The sequence below is a fragment of the Lepidochelys kempii genome, chromosome 11 (genome assembly GCF_965140265.1).
Source record: "Lepidochelys kempii isolate rLepKem1 chromosome 11, rLepKem1.hap2, whole genome shotgun sequence".
Taxonomy (NCBI): Eukaryota; Metazoa; Chordata; order Testudines; family Cheloniidae; genus Lepidochelys; species Lepidochelys kempii.
The window spans coordinates 5,041,183-5,061,668 of record NC_133266.1 but is presented as its reverse complement, the minus strand read 5'-3'; the positions used below and the strand labels follow the sequence as shown (position 1 = coordinate 5,061,668).

Below are 20,486 nucleotides of genomic sequence, written 5' to 3'. Positions count from 1 at the left end.
CTCGCTGCTGGCCAGGAGTCACAAGTATTCATAAAAATAAACAAAACGTATGTTGAGTTGTCGTTACTGCATTCTACTGGGCCAAAGTTAAAGCATCAGCTGCCTCCTCATCCCTCTCTTGTGGTTTGTGCCTTCCATCTGAGCAGACTTCAGGAGAGTGTCCCAATCATTTTGATTAACCAGGACTGGATGCCATCTGGAGGGAACCAGAGCCCCATCGCTCATGAGAGGAGATCTGCCCCGTATGACCCCATCCCAGTGGACTGGCAGGATGGAGCTGGCTGCATTAGGAAAGGGACCAGGGAAGAACCACCCTGTACTGCTGAGGTGGAACAGCAGCTGCATTGAAGTCAATAGCAAAACTCCCATGGGACTTGAAGGTGGCCAGGATTTCACCCCTGGTGTCTTTAGAACTGTAAGGATCTCACCTGCTCCCAGCTGAGAAAGACCCAGCACACCAGAAACCCATCCTCAAGGCATGGGGATGGGCTAGGGTTTTGCAAGGTCACTGGACTCTATGGCCAAGAGCAGACCCCAAACTTCTGTGCTGGCTACATCACAGATCTCATTGTGCTTACTGTGGAACAATGGACAGACACTCTTCTGGAAGGGAGGGGGGTAGAAACGAAGGTCTGCTACATAGCACAGGACCCAGCTACCACGGGGTAGGAAATGTTCTAACACAGGAGTGCCCTATTGGGTTCATAACATCTTTTGGTAGAGGATAGAAGAGTCCGTTTCTCTTTCAGGTCCCCATGCACAATGTTGCAGTCTGGGTTGCGAAGTCTTCAGGGGGATGTCTGCTAGATGGGGAGATGGAAACACCATCTCCATCGGAAACATTTCTACTGGTCTTAAGTTTCATGGAAGTTTGTATCAACACAGGTAAAATCTGGCCTCCTACTTAGGATAACACCTTCACCTTCAAAGTTGACGAATTGTACAAACCCACTGGTACTGGGTTTTGTGTTTGCAACAAAGGGTTAAATTGGGAGGGGAAGGAATAGGAGTCCACAGGGGTCCCCACAGCTGCTCTAACCTTTCAACAGCTGTCCTGGAGCAAGGCGCATAGGCTGAAGTTACCACTGATATCATGCTAACTCCCCCATATGCGGATTTGGCATTTATGTTGCATTACTGCTCACCCAGCATGTGGGATGAGCAGCAGCTGGAAGCCAGAGGCCCACATTGCTTCATCACTCTCGCATTTGGACGGGAGCCAGATACAGCCTCAGCCACAGCCCGACCTTCCCACCACCTTAACTGGAAAGGCTTGAGATTTTTCAGTTAACCAACAGATTTGCAGTTAATCAACGAGGACCAGATTCTGCTTGGACAAAAAAAGGATCCTGTGGACGCTAGCACTTTGCAGAGTCTCCTGGGGCATATTAGAGGTCTGATGTTCCCTAAACGCAAAGGCCAAACTCCTGTGAGGCTCGAACGGTACCCACGAGATTTGCCCGGGCAAAACTGCCATTTGCATGCACAAAATGGGTAACTGCACACAAGAGTTTGCCAACTAGAGATTTGGGTTTGGTGACCAGAGGTGGGATGGAGAGGGGGCAGTGGATAGGGGGAGATGGGACATGTTACTCTTGTCTCCGTGACTCAGAGGAGTTTTGGTCTTAGATGTGTGTCTGAGGGTGAAGCCCATGATCTGGAAGTGGAACTGTCCCTCTGTGCAGCCTGACCCGCAATGAGAAGCACTAGGTGGGTCAGTTCTGCATCTTGGGCGTGGAGTGATCTATTGAGAGCCACTAGGTGACCGCCACATAGGATGAGGAAGGAGAACTGAAATCAGTAGAATGCAGATAAAAAACAATTCACTCTCCCCTGTAAGAAACATTTCCACAGAGGCCTCCCACCTGCTCCTTCGACGTCTGCAGGGGAAAGCGCATCGCTCCAATGGTGACTCACCTTGGCTGTGCTTTAATGGGGAAGGCGTTGCTCGAGTACTGCTTGTCTAAGTTCATCAGGACATCGTTGAGGTTTTGGTTCAACTGTAAAAAGAAGAGAACCCTAAGAAGCAGGTGGGGAACAGGCTGGCTAGCCAAGGCAGAGACCTGCATCAGGACCATGATGCCCCAGAAGAAGGCACACTGCTGGTGAAACTGGGCCCACCTTCGTTCCGGCCCCTCCTTGGCCACCCCCTTTTAACGGAAACATAATCCGGAAGCACTAAAGTAATCCACGCATTCTTTAAAGTTCCAAACCATGAAGTGCCTAAGGAGCTTGTGTGTCTGATTTACCAACTACCCTGCTCAGGTCTTCTCTATTTCCTGCCTTTCTCCAACCTCCCCGATATTACCAGGGACCTCTGCATAAGCCTTGAACCTCATCTGTGTCGACACCAGAGGTTACTACTATTAAATGGCTGAGTCACAAACAAAATTACAGGCCAAAGTCACCATTTGCACTAAGATCCCACTCCATCAGTGTCAATGGTATTGCACCCTCCATGCCAGCAATTAATTTGATCCTACAGCTCTAATAAGCAGCAGATGACTTAAGGAACAAAAGGTCCTGGTTTCCTGCATGTGTCCCCAAACAACAAAAAACTGGGGAAGAGACCTGTAAAACATGACACAGGAGGAAGATTCTCTCTAAACTAGTGGTCCTCCCGCCCTTTACTGCGGTCCGCCCCCCCTCACCCCCCAGGAGCCAAGGCTGGGAGTGGGGACATGGCTCCAGGGGCAGGGATGCAGACAGGGGTAAGGGAGCCAAGACTGGGGGTGCAGCTAGGGGTGGGGCTGGTACCAGGAATGAAGCCCTGGCCGGAGGCCAAGGCTGGAGGGAGGCAGGGAGTGGAGCTGCGGCCGTGCCATGGTGGGTGCCATGGCCGGGCATGGGGCCAGGAAGTGAGGCCATGGCCGGGGCCGGAGCAGAGCTTGGGGCAGAGTGGGGCTAGTGGTTTGTAGCATTACTGTAGAACACTGGCATATTTTGTAAGTGTCCCTGTGACGTATCAGCAGAACTTGATGCTAATGTTTAAATCATGCCAGCCATTTCCTCACTGTGAGTAGTTACCTCTGGGAATTTAACAACCATAATGTTGCTTGTTGCTTAGCTGCTGTATTGTTGCCCGGACTACAGACGGAGAACAAAAGTATCTGTTTTCACTTGGGCTCCCCATCTCCTCATAAAAGATTAGCAGGACGTATAGGGAATGTATAAATCATGTGGGCAACGCACAAGCCTGGAGGACTCCGGGAGTTATTTCAAATCTGTTTAAGTTAAATGAAAACAAAAATTCTGGATGAAAGTCATTGTGTTGGCCTTGCCACTGACTACCCCTCAGACCTCTTGAGGGCCTGGCTAGGGCAGCTACAGAACAAGCATGGAGCAACTAAGCCATCTGCTCCTTGAGATACTCCTTAGGGCATTGAAGGTTTACGACAGATGGCACCTTTGCTACCAGTTTATTCATTTTAGTAAGTGAAACTCTTTACCCAAAAGTTTGAAGGTGCTGAATCAGACTGGCTTCATTCATTGCTTCTTTGACTCCAGGTGGGATCCACTGATTTTAGGGGGAATATGCCCCAATCAACAATACTCCCAGCTGAAACCTGTAAGATTCCCTGCAGCAACCGGATGGCTATTTAAATAGGGATGTTACAACTGTAAAGCCATCAGGACAAGCACTGGCTTCTTGTACAGCCCTGGGTGCATTTGCTGCACTGCACAAGTGTCTGTTAATGATAATAGCACGGCAAATGAATAAAAGGGCCAGCAACCTTACCTTGCTCATTTCTTTATGGAAGTTCTCTTCTAGGCCTGCTATACTCTGGAATGTGTTGACATAGAAACCAACACGACTGCCAAATGAAAACAGAGCAAGGGTTAGTGGATACATGTGGCTCTTCCAAGATCGGTGGACTTGATTTCCTTTGCTAACCCCTTCCCCCACACACACACACAATGCATTTCACAGTTAAGCTGCTCTTTCTCACCGTCTTAACAGCAGTGTAGGTCAGGAAGTCCCCAGACAGCCCTGTGGGCTGGAGTGACTGTTTTGCTTTGCTGCCATGTGGGAGACACTAGTTACGGAATAAACCAGGCCAGTAGGGCCTGTAGGAGATGGTTGGTTCTAGCAGAAAGGGAGAAGACTTTTTGTGGCGGACCCACCCCACGCCATCCTCCAGAGTGGCACTGGCTATGGACCAACACCCCCCCATCCTCCCTTCTGGAAAAAGATGCCACAGTAACCTCTGGGGGAAAACAAGAGGGTTGAGCAGGGAAGCCCCAGAATTAGGGCAGGCTTTAGGGGCCTGGTCCCAGACACATTCACTGGGTGACTCCCAAATCTAGTGACTTGAGTCAACCCAAGAAAAGTGCTGCCCTGCCGGCTGGGTTTTCTGCTCTGAAGAAGGGGCGCGACCCACCGTCACATGTGGGGCGCGTCTCTCTGTTACAGGGCAGAGACAGCTAGAGCTGTAGAGGGGGGCTGAGCCCTGAGAAACAGGAGCTCAGCCAGATGATGCTCTCCCAGCAATTCGTAACAGAGGACAATTAACTGGAGCAGCTTGTCACCACCCAGGTGGAGGGGCACGCATGCATACACAGCCTGGACTGCTGGGCAGTGAGGTTAGCAGGTGGCAAAGAATGACCCAACGCCCCCACAATCAGGTGTTCAGTGTGGGTGTGTGGCTCAAATGGCTTTGTCACCCCTCATTCAGGGTGGGTCGGTGCAGCAGATCTATCCTTCTCAGGGGAGAGATGTTGACGGAAATGTTTCATCTCCGCTAGTGACCAGCGGAGAGAGGAAGTAGAGTGGGATGGTGCAGAGGAGATAGCTGTGCTCACCTATCACAGCCGGGGAAGCCTTAGGAATAAGCTACACAGCCAGAACGCTAGAGACAGACTATAAGGCCCATCAGGATTTTGCTTTCATCCCGCTGATGCCTGCTCTCCCCTCCTCCTGTCCTCCCTCTGCCCGCACCAGCCTTGCCCCAGAGGACTCCATTTTAAAAATCAGAAATTGGGACACTTCTGAGTGGACTTTGCCTGCACTCGACCCTGACACTCCCCTCCCCAAACATCAGCTCTCCTTCCTCATTCATCCCCAATCCAGCCTCCACCAGGATTTCTCCGAGCTCCCCTCGTCTCCGTGGCTGCAATCCCTGTACAGCAAACGTACAATCCACTGGTCTCCCTTCACTGCCTGCCTGTTTCCCTGTGTCCAGCCTGCCCTTGGGAGCAGAGCACCATGGGGTGGCCAGCTGGGTCCCTGCTGTGCAGCAGGGTTGGAGAGTCTGGGACTCAGACGCCAGGGAAAGGACTTGCCAGCCAGAGCCACGCCTGGGGGCTCAGTGCCTAAGGGCACACTGCAAAGAAAATCCTGCAGCGCTGAGCTGGGATCAGTTGCCTCGGGCTACGGGACTGAAAATAGCAGCATAGATGCTCCTGGCTGGGCTGCAGCCCAGGCTGAGAAATCCAACGAAGGGTGACGGTCTTGCAGCTCAGGCGCCAGCCTGAGTGGGAACATCCACTCTGCTGGTTTTAGCCCCGTAGCCCAAGCCCCGCACACTCGAGTCAATTAACCCGGAGTCTGAAACTAACTGCCGTGGATTTTTCTTTGCAGTGTAGAAGAGCCCTAAATCCCCTTCCCCACTATGTCGCCAGCATATTGAAGCTCTCCCTAGGCAGATTTTCAAGACCCCTACTACCCATTGTATCACTTTGCCCCACTGAAACAAACATGCAAAATTAATGACCCCCTGCCATGCTCTAATGTGCTATGTAATTTATGGACAGCCCCTAAAAACAACACACACTGGGTGGCTACTGTGTTCCTGGAAGATCTGGGGATGGCAGGGTCTTGGAAACAGGATGGGGGTGGCTTCTGTGAATGCTAGAAGAGGCCCCATTAGCTGGGTCACACCCAGAAATCCAGGGCAGAGGGTTACCCTCAACCCAGGCCCTCCTTCACACCGATGGGGAGCTAATCACAGTAACGACCTCCCTAAGGGGCGAATGGCCTCTGGCAGCCGCCCTCAGGCACTCACCTATTCCATAGTGAAGGCAGCTCCTCCTGCAGATCGAGGTTCATCTCCTCAAACACCTTCTGAGCTTTCACCAGCTCTTCTTCCGCCTTCACAACAGAGACGGGACAAGTCAGCACCCACCCAGCTCCATGCAGCGCAAGGCATTCATTGCTTCCCTGGCCAGTTGGAGAGACCAGGCAAGGGAGATCCCCCGCACCACACTGGTCTTGCTGAACCCCTTTAGCGGCAGCCTGGGGTAATTCTCTGCTGAGGACAAGGGGTCTAGTTCTCCTCTCACTTGCACCACCAGAAAAGGTGGGTCACTCCCCTAATGGACTGCCGAGAGGAAAGATCAGAGCCCAGTGGGGGTACCTCAGCCTAGCTCCATGGACGGCAATGGTGCTAAGCCGGTTGGACACCCCACTCCAGCTTTGAACCCCCTGTGCACAGGGAGAATTGAAGACACAGGGCTCTGCCCTGCCAGAGCAAAAACTTAAATCAGCTGATGAGGAATCCTCCGTCACGGAGGAACCCTCTACAGATGCAAAGCACTGGGGGCAGGGCGAGCACGCCCAGCGGATCTCTGCCTGGCAGAGTGCCGCTGAGCAGTGGCCAGCGTAGGAGCAAGGCTGGATTGGGCTCAGCAGGGAGATGGCTCTGAGCAGCAAGGACAGGCTTTCACAGCCATGGAGCCACAGTCTGGAGACAGCAGCCAGGATGGCAGCTAAAACCGGTGCCGACGAGCCGTGGGCCACACATACCAGCCCAGGGAATCTAGACTCCTACACTGGGGTCTGATCAAGATTTTAACTCCAGCATCCAGACCAGCAGCCTGCTCTGCCCTTTGGCCCGCTGTCTGGGTGAATCCCCCTATCTCCCATTGCCAGCACCAAGGAGCCCATGACCAGGGCAAGAATTCTGGCATAATGCAGAGATACAAGACGCTCATGGCTCCTACTGCAAACAGCACAAGTCAGAACCAGGTACGTCCACCGCCCCACACCCCTCAAGTCAGCACCGGCCATGCCCACCACCCCCTTCACCCTCCCTCCAATGCAGCAGTGGACACACCCACCACCCCCTACTCCCCTCCCAAGTCAGCACCGGGCACGCACCCTCTCCCCTCCAATGCAGCACCGGGCACACCCACCATCTCCGTACTGCATGCCCCCACCCCGAGTCAGTACCGGGCACGCCCACCACCACCCTACCCCCCTCCCCCTGTGTCAGAACTAGCCATGCCCACCACTCTACACCCACCCTAAGTCAGCACCAGGCACATCCACACCCCACTCCTCCCACCGTCCCTCTTCCTCCCTTCAAGGCCCTGTACCGCGAACGTTCCCGTTTCAATGTTTCCATTCTCTGCCTCGCCCCTGCCCACGTGGTGGGGAGAGAGAACAGCGAATCCCTGGAGTAACCACCCCACAGCACAGCCTAAACAGGAAGGCCAGCACAAGCTGCTGTTTATATTAACTACAATAGCAGGAATGTCCAATGCCACAGGGCTCTCCAGCCTGTGTGCAAATCCAGCCCCCACAGGGGCCCGCTCTCTCCGCCTTCCTATTGCCACAGGAACCTTCGGAACCGGAGGCTGGCTTCCTGCCCCTTCCAAGAGGCAAGGGACAGACATCGCCAGGAGAAGGAGATCTGCTCTGCAATGGGGTTAACAGAGGAAACCCGGCTTTAGGCAGCATTGGGCTCTCCGTCTCAAGGACGGGTATGCACACAAACCAGATTAATGGGGGAGCAGTCAGGAAAGGAGACATACTGGCCTGCTATGTGGCAGACCCAGGTCCGATTTCTGGTCTCCTGCTTCCCTGGCCAGGGGGAACTAGCAGAGGAAGGGCTCAGGGTCTCTCAGTCTAGCCCCCACCCAACTTTCAGAAGTCACCAGCCCTCAGCAGAAGCCTGGAGTGATGTCCTCCGTGCTCAAGGTCAGAGAACAAGGGGTTCCTGCCAGAAGAGAGACAGCTGGGTACTGGAAGAAATGCCCATCTTGGCCTGTCTGTGAAACGGTGGGTCTCTAACAGAGATATGGAGCCACTCCAAGGAAGGCACAGAGCAACGGAAGTGACACCTGTCTTTCTTGCGCACTGGCATTTAGACAAGCCCACCATTTACTGTGGGCTTGCAAAAAATGACCCCCCTCCTAAACAGAGATGCCGCTTTATGCAATGCAGGAGGGCAGAGGACAGGATCAGGAGGGTCTCTTCTGGCCTTGACCTCTATCAGGGCACGAATGTTTCCGATCCATTCACTCAAAAGGAAAAACGAGTGAAGTCACCTTTGAAATGTGTCCCCTTTCATTTCCACACCAGGCTTGAACCGCAGTCAGGAGTTCAAATCCCCAGAGGCGAAGATCCCCATTAAATGCTGTTTGTTTTTCAGTAGCCCCATTGCACAATGAAGGAAATGACATGGTCCCTCCCTCAGGTTTATCCGTTCTCCAGGCCGAAGGACACAGAAAGCAATCCTGAGCGGATCTGCGAGTATTGGGACAGCCCAAAGCACAGCCACTAAAAGCCCGCAGGCAGCGTTCACTCTAGAAACGTGAGGGAAGAGGGATCCATGCAGCTCAGAGCTATGGCTAGGGCTCTGTTGTGGATATTCAAATCCCTTTGCTGTTCCCAGTGATAGAGCTAGATTCATTTCTCTCGTGCTCTGGCCAAGCCAATGGTATATGGTCCCCGGGATCCAGCTCTATGCAGAATTTATTTTGGTTGGATACAGCAGGCCTGATTCTGTGCAGTGCTGAGCATCTCCTCACAGCTATCCTCAACTCCCACTGCCATCAGTTCCACTGTTATCCCCATGTTACAGGTAGGGAAGAGGGGGAACATCTACACTGCACACTACGGGCCAGACTGAGTCAGGTTTGAGCCCGAGCCCAGCTTCCGTCCACACACATCTCAGTCTGACTCGGGTCAGTAAGCACTCAGGGCCTGGATTCTAGGACCCTGATAGGGGGGTGGGTCAGAGTCCAAGTCCCGCTGAGAGGCAGGTCCAAGCCCTGTCATTTTGCAGTGTGGAGGCAGCTCAAGCTGCAGACCCGAGTCAGAAGGTCTGTGCAGTGTAGTATGGACATGTTTGCACAGCTGCGAGACCCCAGTGCAGCAATTGTAAACCCAGACTTACAATGCAGTACGGATGCTTAAGCACAGGCTTGGAAACACGGAGTCCACAAGCCCGGGTCCCGCATACCCAGGCTAATGTGCACTGGGTGGAGAGTCCAAGGCACAGATGTTCAAAGGTATTTAGGCACCTCTCTCTCACTGAACTCCCATTTTGACTTCTGCATGCAGGCTCTGGGCCTAAGTGACTTGCCCAAGGCAACACAGGAAGCAGTGTCCGAGCAGAAAACTAAACCCAGGTCTCCCAAGTCCCAGGCTAGATTCTAACCCATAGGCCATCCTTCCTCTCTGGGGAACCAGAAGGGCACACCGCTCAATTAGCTGGTTACTCGCTGGCTGATGGGACGGACCACCAGAAACACTGTTCTGCTGGAGCTACAGATCACCAAGGACACTGCAGCTTAGACAGAAGTCAGCGTTTCAGTGGAGCTAAGAAGCAGCAGGAATTTGCTGCTCTAAGCGGTTTCCTTTTTGTTCCAAATGGGAGAGAGTCACCAGAATGCTACAGTGTAACTCGCTTACACCCCCCAAGAGGAAACCTCCCGAGCGTTCACAAGAAACTCCCACTATTTTCTATCTGTTAAAGGCCAGGCGAGTTGGTTATTTGAAAGGTTAATTGCCAACTCATCTTTATATTAGAAATCAAAACGGCTTGCCCAGTCTTAGTCTCCCCACAAAAACAGAGCAGACAATTAGGGAGATTGTGACATAACACGAGACTGAACGATGAGCAATTGGCAGGAGAAGGGATTTTTACTCAGGCTGTTTAAGGTTCTGGGGTTTGATAGCTTTACGCTGACTCCTTTGATTATGGGCTGAGAAACTTCCCTCTCCAGTTGTGTAGCCTCCAAAGAAGCTTCCAGCAAATCCTCTTTTCCCTGCTATTTCTCAGTAGAAAAACAAGCTTAAAGAAACCTTTCAGGCCTTTAGACATCACCAAGAAGCAAAAAATGTGTACAATTTTTCCTCCTTTGCAATTGCCCTAAAGGTGACCTACAATCTTCTCCATTAGCCAATGCTCAGTTTATGTGGCACTCCAGCATTTTTATTGGCCAGTATCCTATCAGTACAATCAGAAATCGGCTGTGAAAGCTCCCAGGTATTTTGAAGCGTAGCCTGTCATAGGTAAACAGTGATTCATTCACTGATCAGGAATGTGAGGGAGCAATTGAATGAAAGCAGATGAGATCACTAGGAATGTATGAGTAGGTATGTGGGTTTCTCGGAATCAGAACAATGACTTAATGTCCTCCTCCCATTCAGAGTATTTGTTTTCATTCCTCCCTAGCACAGTCCTCCTGTCTGTCTGCTCCTACTGTAGGTCCCTGAGATTCAGATGCTCAAAAGGTACTTAGGAAATGTTTTAAATGGAAGTTAGGTGCCTACAGACCGATGAGGATCTGGGTCTGAGTATTTCCATGAAACAGTCACCATGGACGATTCCACCATGAAGGCAAGTTTCTCCTTCCCACTCCCCAAGCAAGGAGTGGAACAAATAATCCCATTTCAATAACTATAGTTTCATTGACCTCACTTACTGAACTCCTTCCCTGTAGGATCTCAAACCTAAATAATACCTGGAAAAACCCTGCTTTTAGGCAGCCCCAGGGCCTGCAACTTGACGGTGTTCAGTCTAGTGCTGGATGTACCTCTTGCATCCCTTTCTAATCCAAACCAGACTGGACCTCTGAGGCCTTGGGAGATTCTCTCAGCACTTGTTCTAGAAATGAATAGTTTCAAATCTGCATTTTTGGATCTCACCCTGGGAAAGTTTTGCAACTAATTTGTACAAATGTATAAACCACTTCTGCTTTTTGCTGTGATATTTTGCATCCAGCTTTACTGAATGGCAGAAATTCACAAGGCATCTTCTTAAGGTTTCTATTTTTAACCATAAAATCTGCTTCTCATTTAGGAAAAAAAGCTACTAGAGGAACTGGATGGGATCTTTTGTCCCAGCCCCATTCTATACCCCTTGCCCCAGTGTTCACTTCATGGGGTAAAGCCAGTGGCAGATTAATGCATGGGCCTATGGGATCCGTGCCCAGGGACGCTGGCCAATTTGGGGACCCCTGCAGGAGCACTGAGGAGCAGCGGTTGCAGCCCCATTGAAAGGAAGGTATGGGGGAGCCCAAATGTTTTGTGCCCAGGGCCCCAATAAATCTTAATCCGCCTCTGGGCAAAGCATAATAGAGTTTTACTGGAAAAATCAACTGATCAAACCTACCCCAGATGTAATTTCACTTAAGGTCACTGGTGTTAGAGCAGGAAGAAATCTGGCCCCTGAACAACAAGGACACACTTTATGGAGAGCCTAGAGTGAACGCTGCCTGGAAATTAAATGCACATTACGGGACTAGAGCCCAAAATAGCACATGCAGGAGTTAGAGCCAGGAAGGTAGGCAATCACCTGATTTCGGAGCAGATTAGTTTGAGCAACGAGATGAGCTTGTAGTTTTCCTTGGCACCACTGTGGCGCAGCTTTCTCAAGCAGCGAGACAGGCTGCGTGGGGGAGCGTTTTCAAAGGAAAGAGAAAACAAAAATGAGAGAGAGAGACAGACATCTGTTTAGAAAACAAAATCACAAGAGAGAGAGCACTACAGGCTGGGCCAACCCAACACCACCAAGGCAAGAGACACAGCATCCAGGGGACAATCAGTTACGAATCCTTCAAAGCATACCAAGTGTAGCAGTAATTAATGCTGCGATCTGGAGACAGAGGGCACCCGGGCTGGGAGACTGTTCACCAGCAGCCCAGCTGCAAAGAGCAACAGACAAGAATGGTTAGTGACTTAGCACAAAAATGCCACGTGTTGAGTTTCCTCCGACTGCCTTCAAGGAGGTCGGGATTAATTCAACGTCACTCTCATCCACATGCAATTATTTAAAGTCCACAGCACTCATTTTAATGGAGTGTTGTCAATTAAGCAGTAAGTGGCAGGATTCCTAAGGGGTGTATGTGCATGTGTTATAAGAAGTGAGGGGGGGGAAGGAAGGATAAGTCCAAAAGAATTCATGATGCTGTTGGTGTTCTAATATCATGAGAAAACACCAGTTAGCGCCCAGTATTTGCTCTACACTGTAACAACAACAAGACTTTGCATTTCTCCAATGCTTTTCCATAGATGTCAAAGCAGTTTACAAAGGCAGGTAAGTAGCATTATTCCTATTTACCAGACAGGGTAACTGCGGGAGAGAGGGCTGAAGGGCCAGACCAAGCCCACTGCAGTGACTGGAAAAGCCCCCGTTGACTAATTGCTTTGTCCAAGTGACCCAGAGGCAGCATCAGAAACAGAACCCTGGGTTCTGTCCTTTGGTCCACGTTGTTCATCGACCTTATCTATTAATCTGTCAACAACCAGTCATCTGTCACAGAGCGTCAGCACATGAGCAGTCTGGGGGAGACCAGTGAGCGTAGCAAAGATAGAGTAGTCTAGTTTTCCCAGACTTGAAAATACCAGAGCCAGAGGCCTCAGGTTCCAATGTTCATATATGAATCACCGCAGCAAGTTTTAAAATCGCCAATTAACACCACCACCCTTAAATGAAAGATTGCACCTCCCCACCCCCAGAAAAATTCCCTTCTTACTTCTGCACGCTTAAAGAGAAAAGCCAGTGGAAAGTTCTGTTAATTGAGCCATTTGACTGGCTGACCAGCCTTATGTATTGAATGAGGGACATTGGTTTTTTCCATACCTGATGCAATGATTCTGGTTCCTAAAGTCACCTTCAATTTTGTTCCCTGGTTTTGCATATCCATAGTGCAAGCAATGATAAAGAGATGAGTAAAGACTGAGGGCTTAAAATAAAGTGCAAAAGCAGCACTCAGAAGGCAGATGAGCCATTAGGTCCCAGACATACAGAATCATGATTAACTTTTCCAGAGCTAGTTAGAGCAACATCATCTTCCAGGACCATTGGTGTATTTTGAGATAGAAGCATTTGGTGATTGTTAATTGAACCTTTTGCGTCTCTCCCGATTCGGGAGGGTGGGGGGAGAGAAGAGAGAAAATATAGAAATGTCTCCCTCCTCTCTTCTTCCACCATCCCTAGCTCCCACCCAGCTCATCCCTCCCCTAGACTAGGATTTAAGGTGTGCTGTTAGCATGTTCTGGCTAACACCTTGGAAAAGTCTAGCGTAGACCAGGCAGACTTGGATGAAATCTTGTCTCCACTGAAGTCAGTGGCAAAATTCCCCATTGACATCAATGGAGGCAGAATTTCACCCACTGCCTTTAGTATGTGCTCACAGGGGGGTGCCGAGGCTAGTATTCAACCATCTTAGCACATGTTCAAGTCTACTCTGTCTTGTCCACACTAGATGTTTCAAACAGGTTAGCATCACACGTTAATTCCTAGTCACGACAGGGCCCAAGTGATCACGGAGGGCGTAGTTTCAGAAAGACTGATGGGTATTCAGACAACCTAATTGCCAGTTTTGCTTTGGCCGTAGCACCTTCCAGTCTGAAAGAGCAAAAGCTGTTCAGGGGACGATTTATACAGCAGGAATTAACGGAGCAGAGGCTCTGAACAGGTCACAGCCGTGCCCAGGCTGAAAGTGCCAGGTAGTCCCTCCCAGCAAACACTGCTATAGCACTGTTGATCAGAACACTCTGCAGACTTACTGAATTCAGGGCACAGCAGCCAACCACTTACTTATTCTCATCACCATTTTACAGATGGGGAAACTGAGGCATGCGGGTATCCAGGGTCAGAGAAGGAAATAGAATCCCCTCCTGCCTCCCAGTTCCTAGCTGGCACCGTAAGGCCATTCTTCCTCTCTCACTCAGGCTTCTATGATCACCAAAACCATGTACCCCTGAAATCTGTACCAGGTACACCGCCCAGAAGATCAGCATCAGTGCACTAACACACCTTCAGAGCCTTCTCCTAAAGTTTATTTGGGGAATAAAAATAAATGGATGGGTGTGACTCTGCCAAACAGAAAACACTCTGGCTGGATCATTGCATGACAGTTCTCTAAACAGAAAGCACCTGGGAACGATGAGTCAACATGTTAAAACTTCCTAAACGAGCAGTTATTATAAACAATAATAAATGAAAGCAGGGCCCACCCTTTGCTTTACCTTGGCAATTTTTGTTTCGTCTTTCTTCTTTGCGGTTTGTAGGGATTCAAAATGGTGTCTGGCGCTGTCGTAATCCACAAGCTTCCTCCCTCGCTTAGCGATCCGAGACTGAGAGAGAGAGAGAAACACCAGCTATGAACAGCCAGAGCCATGAAGTTTAGACCCTTGTCAGCTGAACTCCACAATTAAACCCCTCCTCAGTTACACTTCATTAAGTGAGTAAAGGATTGGCCTTTCTGGGTTTGGGCTAGCTGGAACCCCCCTTTTGCTTCTGGGGTTCAGACCTCATAATAGGTCACCCCCTTCAGAAGGTCTCTGCCACTGGCAGCATTTCCCCGGCACCAGGGAAATGTTTCTCTGCATCGCCCTTCTCCATTATCTGTGACGCACCAACAGCGGTGGACATGAAGCAAAGATGGCCTCCAACCCAGAGCCCAATCCTGTGATTGGATCTTTTAGCACAGAGCCCTCCGCCTGGACAAAGCCCTCCGTTTTGAAAGCCAAGGTTACACATTTCCTCCCGAGCGTGCAATGCTGTTTGTGAACAACTACAACCCACACTCGGTGCCGTGCAGGCCCCTTCGTGCCACACCAGTTGGAGTTCTTTGTAAATTAAACTTTCTGAGCAGCTCTGGGTGGAGCCACTGGGCTTCTCAATGAATTCAGCCACAGTAAAACCCACACACATTTCAAATGCGCAGCCCCATGATTCTGCTCTCCCACAGGATCCTGATCCAAAGCTCCTCAAGATGACTGGAAGGGCTCCCCTCGGGTTTGAATCAGGCTCTCATTCAATATCCTTCTAGAACAGCTGGGTAAAAACTTTTCTGATGGGTAAAAACAAGGATTCTAAGATGCTCCTTTGCAATAAAAGCAGCCTGATCTTTGAGTCAATATTGAAATAACTATCAAAAAAACGAGAAAAAAAAGAAACCAAGCAGAGACAGGCCCAGTTTCTGTTCGAATTAGAACTATCCTAAGCTTCCAGAGCCACAGTGCTGGTTCATGCCCCTTTCTGGTCATTGCATCCTTTAGAACAGTGGTTTTCAAACCGTGGGTCGCAACCCAGAACTGGGTCATGGTGGCTCTGGTCAGCACTGCCAACCGGGCTGTTAAAAGTCCCATCGGCAGTGCTGCCCAGCTAAGGCAGGCTAGTGCTCACCTGTTCCAACACCACACTGTGCCCCGGAAGCAGGTTTGGCTCCTAGGCAGGGGAGCCACGAGGACTGGCTCCGCACTCCCATTGGCTGGCTCCTGGCCAATGGGAGCTGGGGTCGGACGGTGCCTGTGGGCGAGCGCCATGTGGAGCCGCTTGCATGCCTCCGCCTAGGAGCAGGACCTGCTGCCGGCTGCTTCCAGGACGTAGCTTGGTCCATGGTACCAGGACAGGCGGGAAGCTTGCCTCTGCACCCCAGCTGTGCCGCGGACCGGGAGCCGCTGGAGGTAAGCCCGTGCCCCAATCCTCTGCCCCAGCCCTGAGACGCCCAAACCCGGAGCCCCTTCCTGCACCCGAAACCCCTCATCCCCAGCCCCACCTTAGAGCCTGCACCCCAAGCCCAGAGCCCTGACCCCCTCCTGCACCCCAACCCCCTGCCCCAGTCCAGAGTCCCCTTCCACTCCCTGAGTCCCTCATTCCCAGCCCCACCCTGCACCCCAACTCTCTGCCCCAGCCCTGAGCCCCTCCCACACCTCAAACCCCCCATCCCCAGCTCTGTTGGGTCACGGGATCTCCTTGTGTATTCTAGAGACTCCACAAAAACGCACTCAGAAATGTTCAATACTGGGTAACACAATATTTTATACAAGTAAACCCTAGACAGTGACCTGCACAGGAGTGGGAGGGAGAAATGGCTTTTGTGCCCTTTTTTGCTTCTTAATGATAGTTACAGAAGGCCTGAAAGGTTTTTGGTTTTTAAATCTGCTTTTTCTTAACCATTTAAAAAAACCCACCCGTCAGGAATATCAGCTTCCCTGTTCCAACTAGGGTCTCCTTGAAAGTCCAGAGAACTGAATGGGAGCATTCACAGCCCTTAACTGAAGGACCTAGTTGTTCTTTAACTAGGAAATCTTTCTGCCCACCTGGTTTCTGTGTATTGGAGTTAAATGGCTGTTAAGACAAACAAAAGCCTTTTGACAATTTGACTAAAATTCTCCCCCATTTCAATCCATTCCTATTTCCTCAGTACTTGCAACATTGTCATCACACCAGCTCCTGCATCCCAGGAGAAGCAGAGGAATTTCTAACAGAAAAACCTCTCAGTCTGTCTTGCTAGATCCTAAGGAAGCAAACATGGCACAAATCCATTTTGTTTCGTTTTGCAGGTCACCTTGATGACGCTGTATGTTCTTATGTAAAGCTTTGCTGTGGAGTCTCACTGATGTAGAATTTGCAAAATCTTTTGTAATGGTTTTCGATCAGTCATGCAAACCAAATTTGACTCAAGCCACTGCTCAGTGCGGGTGGCAAATGGATGCATGCTGAATAGGACTTTACCAGAAAAGAGAAATTGTTTTTTTAAAACCCAGACCACTGAAAGATTTTTTATTGTAAAAGAAATGACATTCTCAGTAAAAATAAATGTGCGTCTTAATATAGGCCCCAATAGGAATCGGATCTCTAGCTAATTCTAGGAAGGGATCAAGAGGTGGACAATGCTTTGATTAGAGGGATCTAAACAACGCAGGAGGTTGTTTTAATTTCTTACTGTTTGGAGAATCATTTGGGAATAGGGTTGCCAAGGGACGTATTACTGGAGATTTCATTCCAGGACATCATCTTTAATTAAAGATTACTCTTTAATTCCTGGAGACTCCAGGATAATCCTGAAGAAAATGTCAACCCTACTTGGGGATTGAGAAAGGAAAAAAAAACATATCAGTAAGGCTGCAATATTTGTGGTCTGAGATTTTGAAAGGAGTGTTTGGTGCTCAAATTCAGGGGAAATTTGGGTGCATGACTCCTTTAGGAACCCCAGCCTAAAACCTTAACAGTGTTCCAGAGAAGCTAGACATGGAAAAGATTTAGCCCTAGTCTACACTACAGTTAGGTCGACCTAAGGCAGCTTACGTCCCCCTAATTAGGTCAGCGTCTATACTACAGCCTTGCTCCCGCTGATGTAAGTGCCTTGCTACACCGACCTAATACCGCCACCTCTATGAGAAGCGTGGGCCTGATGTTGGTGTAATTAGGGGCAGGCGACAGTGTGTGTGTAGACACTGCCTTACATGCATCAGCTGAAATTGACAAGAAAGCCAGGCAGCTAGAGAACATAAGAACAGCCATACTGGGTCAGACCAAAGGTCCATCTAGCCCAGTATCCCATCCCTTTATATACACAGAGAACATGAAACAATGGGTGTTACCATACACACTAACAAGAGTGATCAGCGAAGGTGAGCTATTACCAGTGGGGAGTGGGGTGGCGGGGGAAACCTTTTGTAGTGATAATCAAGGTGGGCCATTTCCAACAGTTGAAGTTTATTTGTTGAAGAATTGCCACTTTTAGAGCTGTAACTGAGTGACCATGTACGTTGGCCAAACTGGACAGTCTCTACGTAAAAGAATAAATGGACACAAATCAGACGTCAAGAATTATAACATTCAAAAACCAGTCGGAGAACGCTTCAATCTCTCTGGTCACTCGATTACAGACCTAAAAGTGGCAATTCTTCATAAAAAAACTTCAAAAACAGACTCCAATGAGAGACTGCTGAATTGGAAGTAATTTGCAAACTAGATACAATTAACTTAGGCTTGAATAAAGACTGGGAGTGGATGGGTCATTCCACAAAATAAAGCTATTTCCCCATGTTTATCCCCTCCCTCCCTCCCTTCCCCCCCCCCCCCCCACTGTTCCTCAGACATTCTTGTCAACTGCTGGAAATGGCCCACCTTTCATCACTACAAAAGGTTCTCCCCCCCATCCCACCCCCACTCTCCTGCTGGTAATAGCTCACCTTACCTGATCACTCTTGTTACAGTGTGTATAGTAACACCCATTGTTTCATGTTCTTTGTCTATATAAATCTTCCCACTGTATTTTCCACTGAATGCATCCGATGAAGTGAGCTGTAGCTCACGAAAGCTCATGCTCAAATAAATTTGTTAGTCTCCAAGGTGCCACAAGTCCTTTTCTTTTTGCGGATACAGACTAACACGGCTGCTACTCTGAAACCTGATCCATTCCTGTCGCTCATTCCCAGCTTCTGGCAAACAGAGGCTAGGAACACCATGCCTGCCCATCCTGGCTAATAGCCATTGATGGACTTATGCTCCATGAACTTATCTAGTTCTTTTTTGAACCCTGTTATAGTCTTGGCCTTCACAACATCCTCCGGCAAGGAGTTCCACAGCTTGGAAGAAGACAGCTACTTTTTCCCCCATGGTTTGACCTCTGATGTACAGTCATAGTGGAAACTATAGAAGCAAGTGTGTGGAGGGGGTGGGGAGGGGCCCCAAGAAACAAAGACCCCCTGTGGTCGCACATGTTCACAGCTTGCATTATGATCCTGGAACCTGAAACCATTTGTTGTTTCTGGAGGGAAGTGCCACTTCAGATAGTGACAAAAGTTTAAGCTAATCAGGAAGGGGGGGGGGAGGGGAGGAGGGTTACTTTCCTAGGGAAGGAGCCAGCTGACACCGTCCCATATGGTGACATTGTTACAAGTGCTGCCACCTGGAAAAGCCCATTCCCTGTGCAGCTGTTTCAAAGTGAACTGGTGCTGGGGGAGGGAATGGGGCTGGGAGAGAGAGAGAGAGAGAACTCACAGGATATCATATGATCCTGCACGGTCAGCAGAGGCCCCCACCCCTCCTGAGTAGCTGGCCATGTGCCAACAGACTTTTAACCCAATACAGAGATCTGCCTGCCACGCAAGCCTCATAAACTTATTGGCCACTCGCCAGCAGCACTGGCTGCTTCCTGACTGCTCTGCACTTCCAGGGGAAGGGAAAGCCAGGGCACCAACGGCCTAAACAGCGGGGGGAAAAATAAATCCGGCACTTAACGGGATTCTGCCGACCTGCCAGGTAGGGGCCAAGTTTTAAAAATGAGCCAACACACAAAACACAGATTGGGGGAGGAAAAGAGGCATGCAGAGCGCAGGGGGGGATGCCTCTGCAGCCCTTGCATTCCCTCTTGGCATTTCAGTTGCTGCACCTGGGTAGGAAAAGCCAGGGGTCCGTTTCCCACTAGAAGACGCCGGTGTGGCAGGTTGGATCCAGCTGCTCTGCGTGTACCTCATGCTGCTCTCACTTCAATGGAGAGACTCAGAACTAACGGTGTTGCCGTCCGTGGAGCCACACGAACGGCATCCTGGCTTGCCAAGAGACTCCCTCACGCACACAGCCTGCCGCCTTGCACGCCGATGCAGCCAGGTCCCAGCACGCCCTGCAGCGCTGGCCTGAACAGCACAGAGCAAAAACCAGGCTAATCCCCACGCTGACCCTACCCTCCACTGCAAAGTGGTGCACGAACTCCAAGGAGCCTGGTGGGAGAGGGGCAGGGTCTGCCGACAGCTGCTTTCTGGGCAGCGTGTTCTCTCCAACTGGCATGCGCTAAGCCAGCACGGCTCAGCTCATGAGCTGTAATGTGGCTCGGACATGGCAGAGCCAGAGGGAAGGTCGGCACTGACGGGGCCAGGGGCTCCCAAGGTGCTTCAGGGACCATTCAGGCAGATGTATGTGAGGTCACCCATGTGTTTTCTCATTCCACCCCCTGGCACGGCCTGTAGTGTCTCCTCTAGAAGGGGGAAATGCAGCAGGCTTGCTGGTGTATCAAAGCCCCTGAGTATCACAGGTAAATTTCTCCCTCCTGCACCTTTTAACGTGGGAGAGGGGAATAAGGACCATTATGTAGTTTCAGCTACTTCTCTTCAGTGCGTTCGATGTCAATGCATTAATGCCCGACGTGGCCTTCCCCTTCCACAGTCCTGGATCTGTGGTAGCAGGAAAGCATGAATGAAGCCTTGTCTGGGTGGTTTTATTCCCTTTACAAGGCTGGTAGACAATGAAACGCTATTCTAGTGATGACAGAGGGTTTCCAACTGAAACACATTCTGCTCACAGGGGGCTGATGAAAGCCCATGTATTAGAACATGCTACCACACTAGGTGAACAGACAATTCCCCAGTCTATGGCATGGAGCCACTCTCCAGTGACAGGAAGTAAAAGAGCAGGGGAGCCAGGGAATATTTATCATGATGAGTGAAGCGTAGAGCTCCCTACAAAGCTTGAGTATGCAGATCTCACACCTTCCCAGGGCAGCTCCAGTTAATCCAG

The 20,486-nt window shown here is 50.3% G+C and overlaps 1 protein-coding gene across 10 annotated transcripts in view; it reads right to left on the bottom strand.

Moving 5' to 3' along the window:
• BIN1 (bridging integrator 1) overlaps window positions 1-20,486 on the bottom strand; it is a 162,794-nt gene that overhangs the window by 55,962 nt on the left and 86,346 nt on the right. For 9 of the 10 annotated variants that reach the window (XR_012154183.1, XM_073305015.1, XM_073305016.1 and 6 more), the window contains exons 6-10: window positions 14,207-14,314; window positions 11,529-11,621; window positions 6,006-6,091; window positions 3,740-3,815; window positions 1,918-2,000 (exon numbers count right to left, since the gene is read on the bottom strand). Coding sequence is in view for 9 of the 10 variants with exons in the window: in XM_073305015.1 (XP_073161116.1) it covers window positions 1,918-2,000; window positions 3,740-3,815; window positions 6,006-6,091; window positions 11,529-11,621; window positions 14,207-14,314 (446 nt within the window). In the remaining variant the exon portion in view is untranslated. The remainder of the gene's footprint in view (window positions 1-1,917; window positions 2,001-3,739; window positions 3,816-6,005; window positions 6,092-11,528; window positions 11,622-14,206; window positions 14,315-20,486) is intronic. The other variant, XM_073305019.1, reaches the window with a different exon arrangement.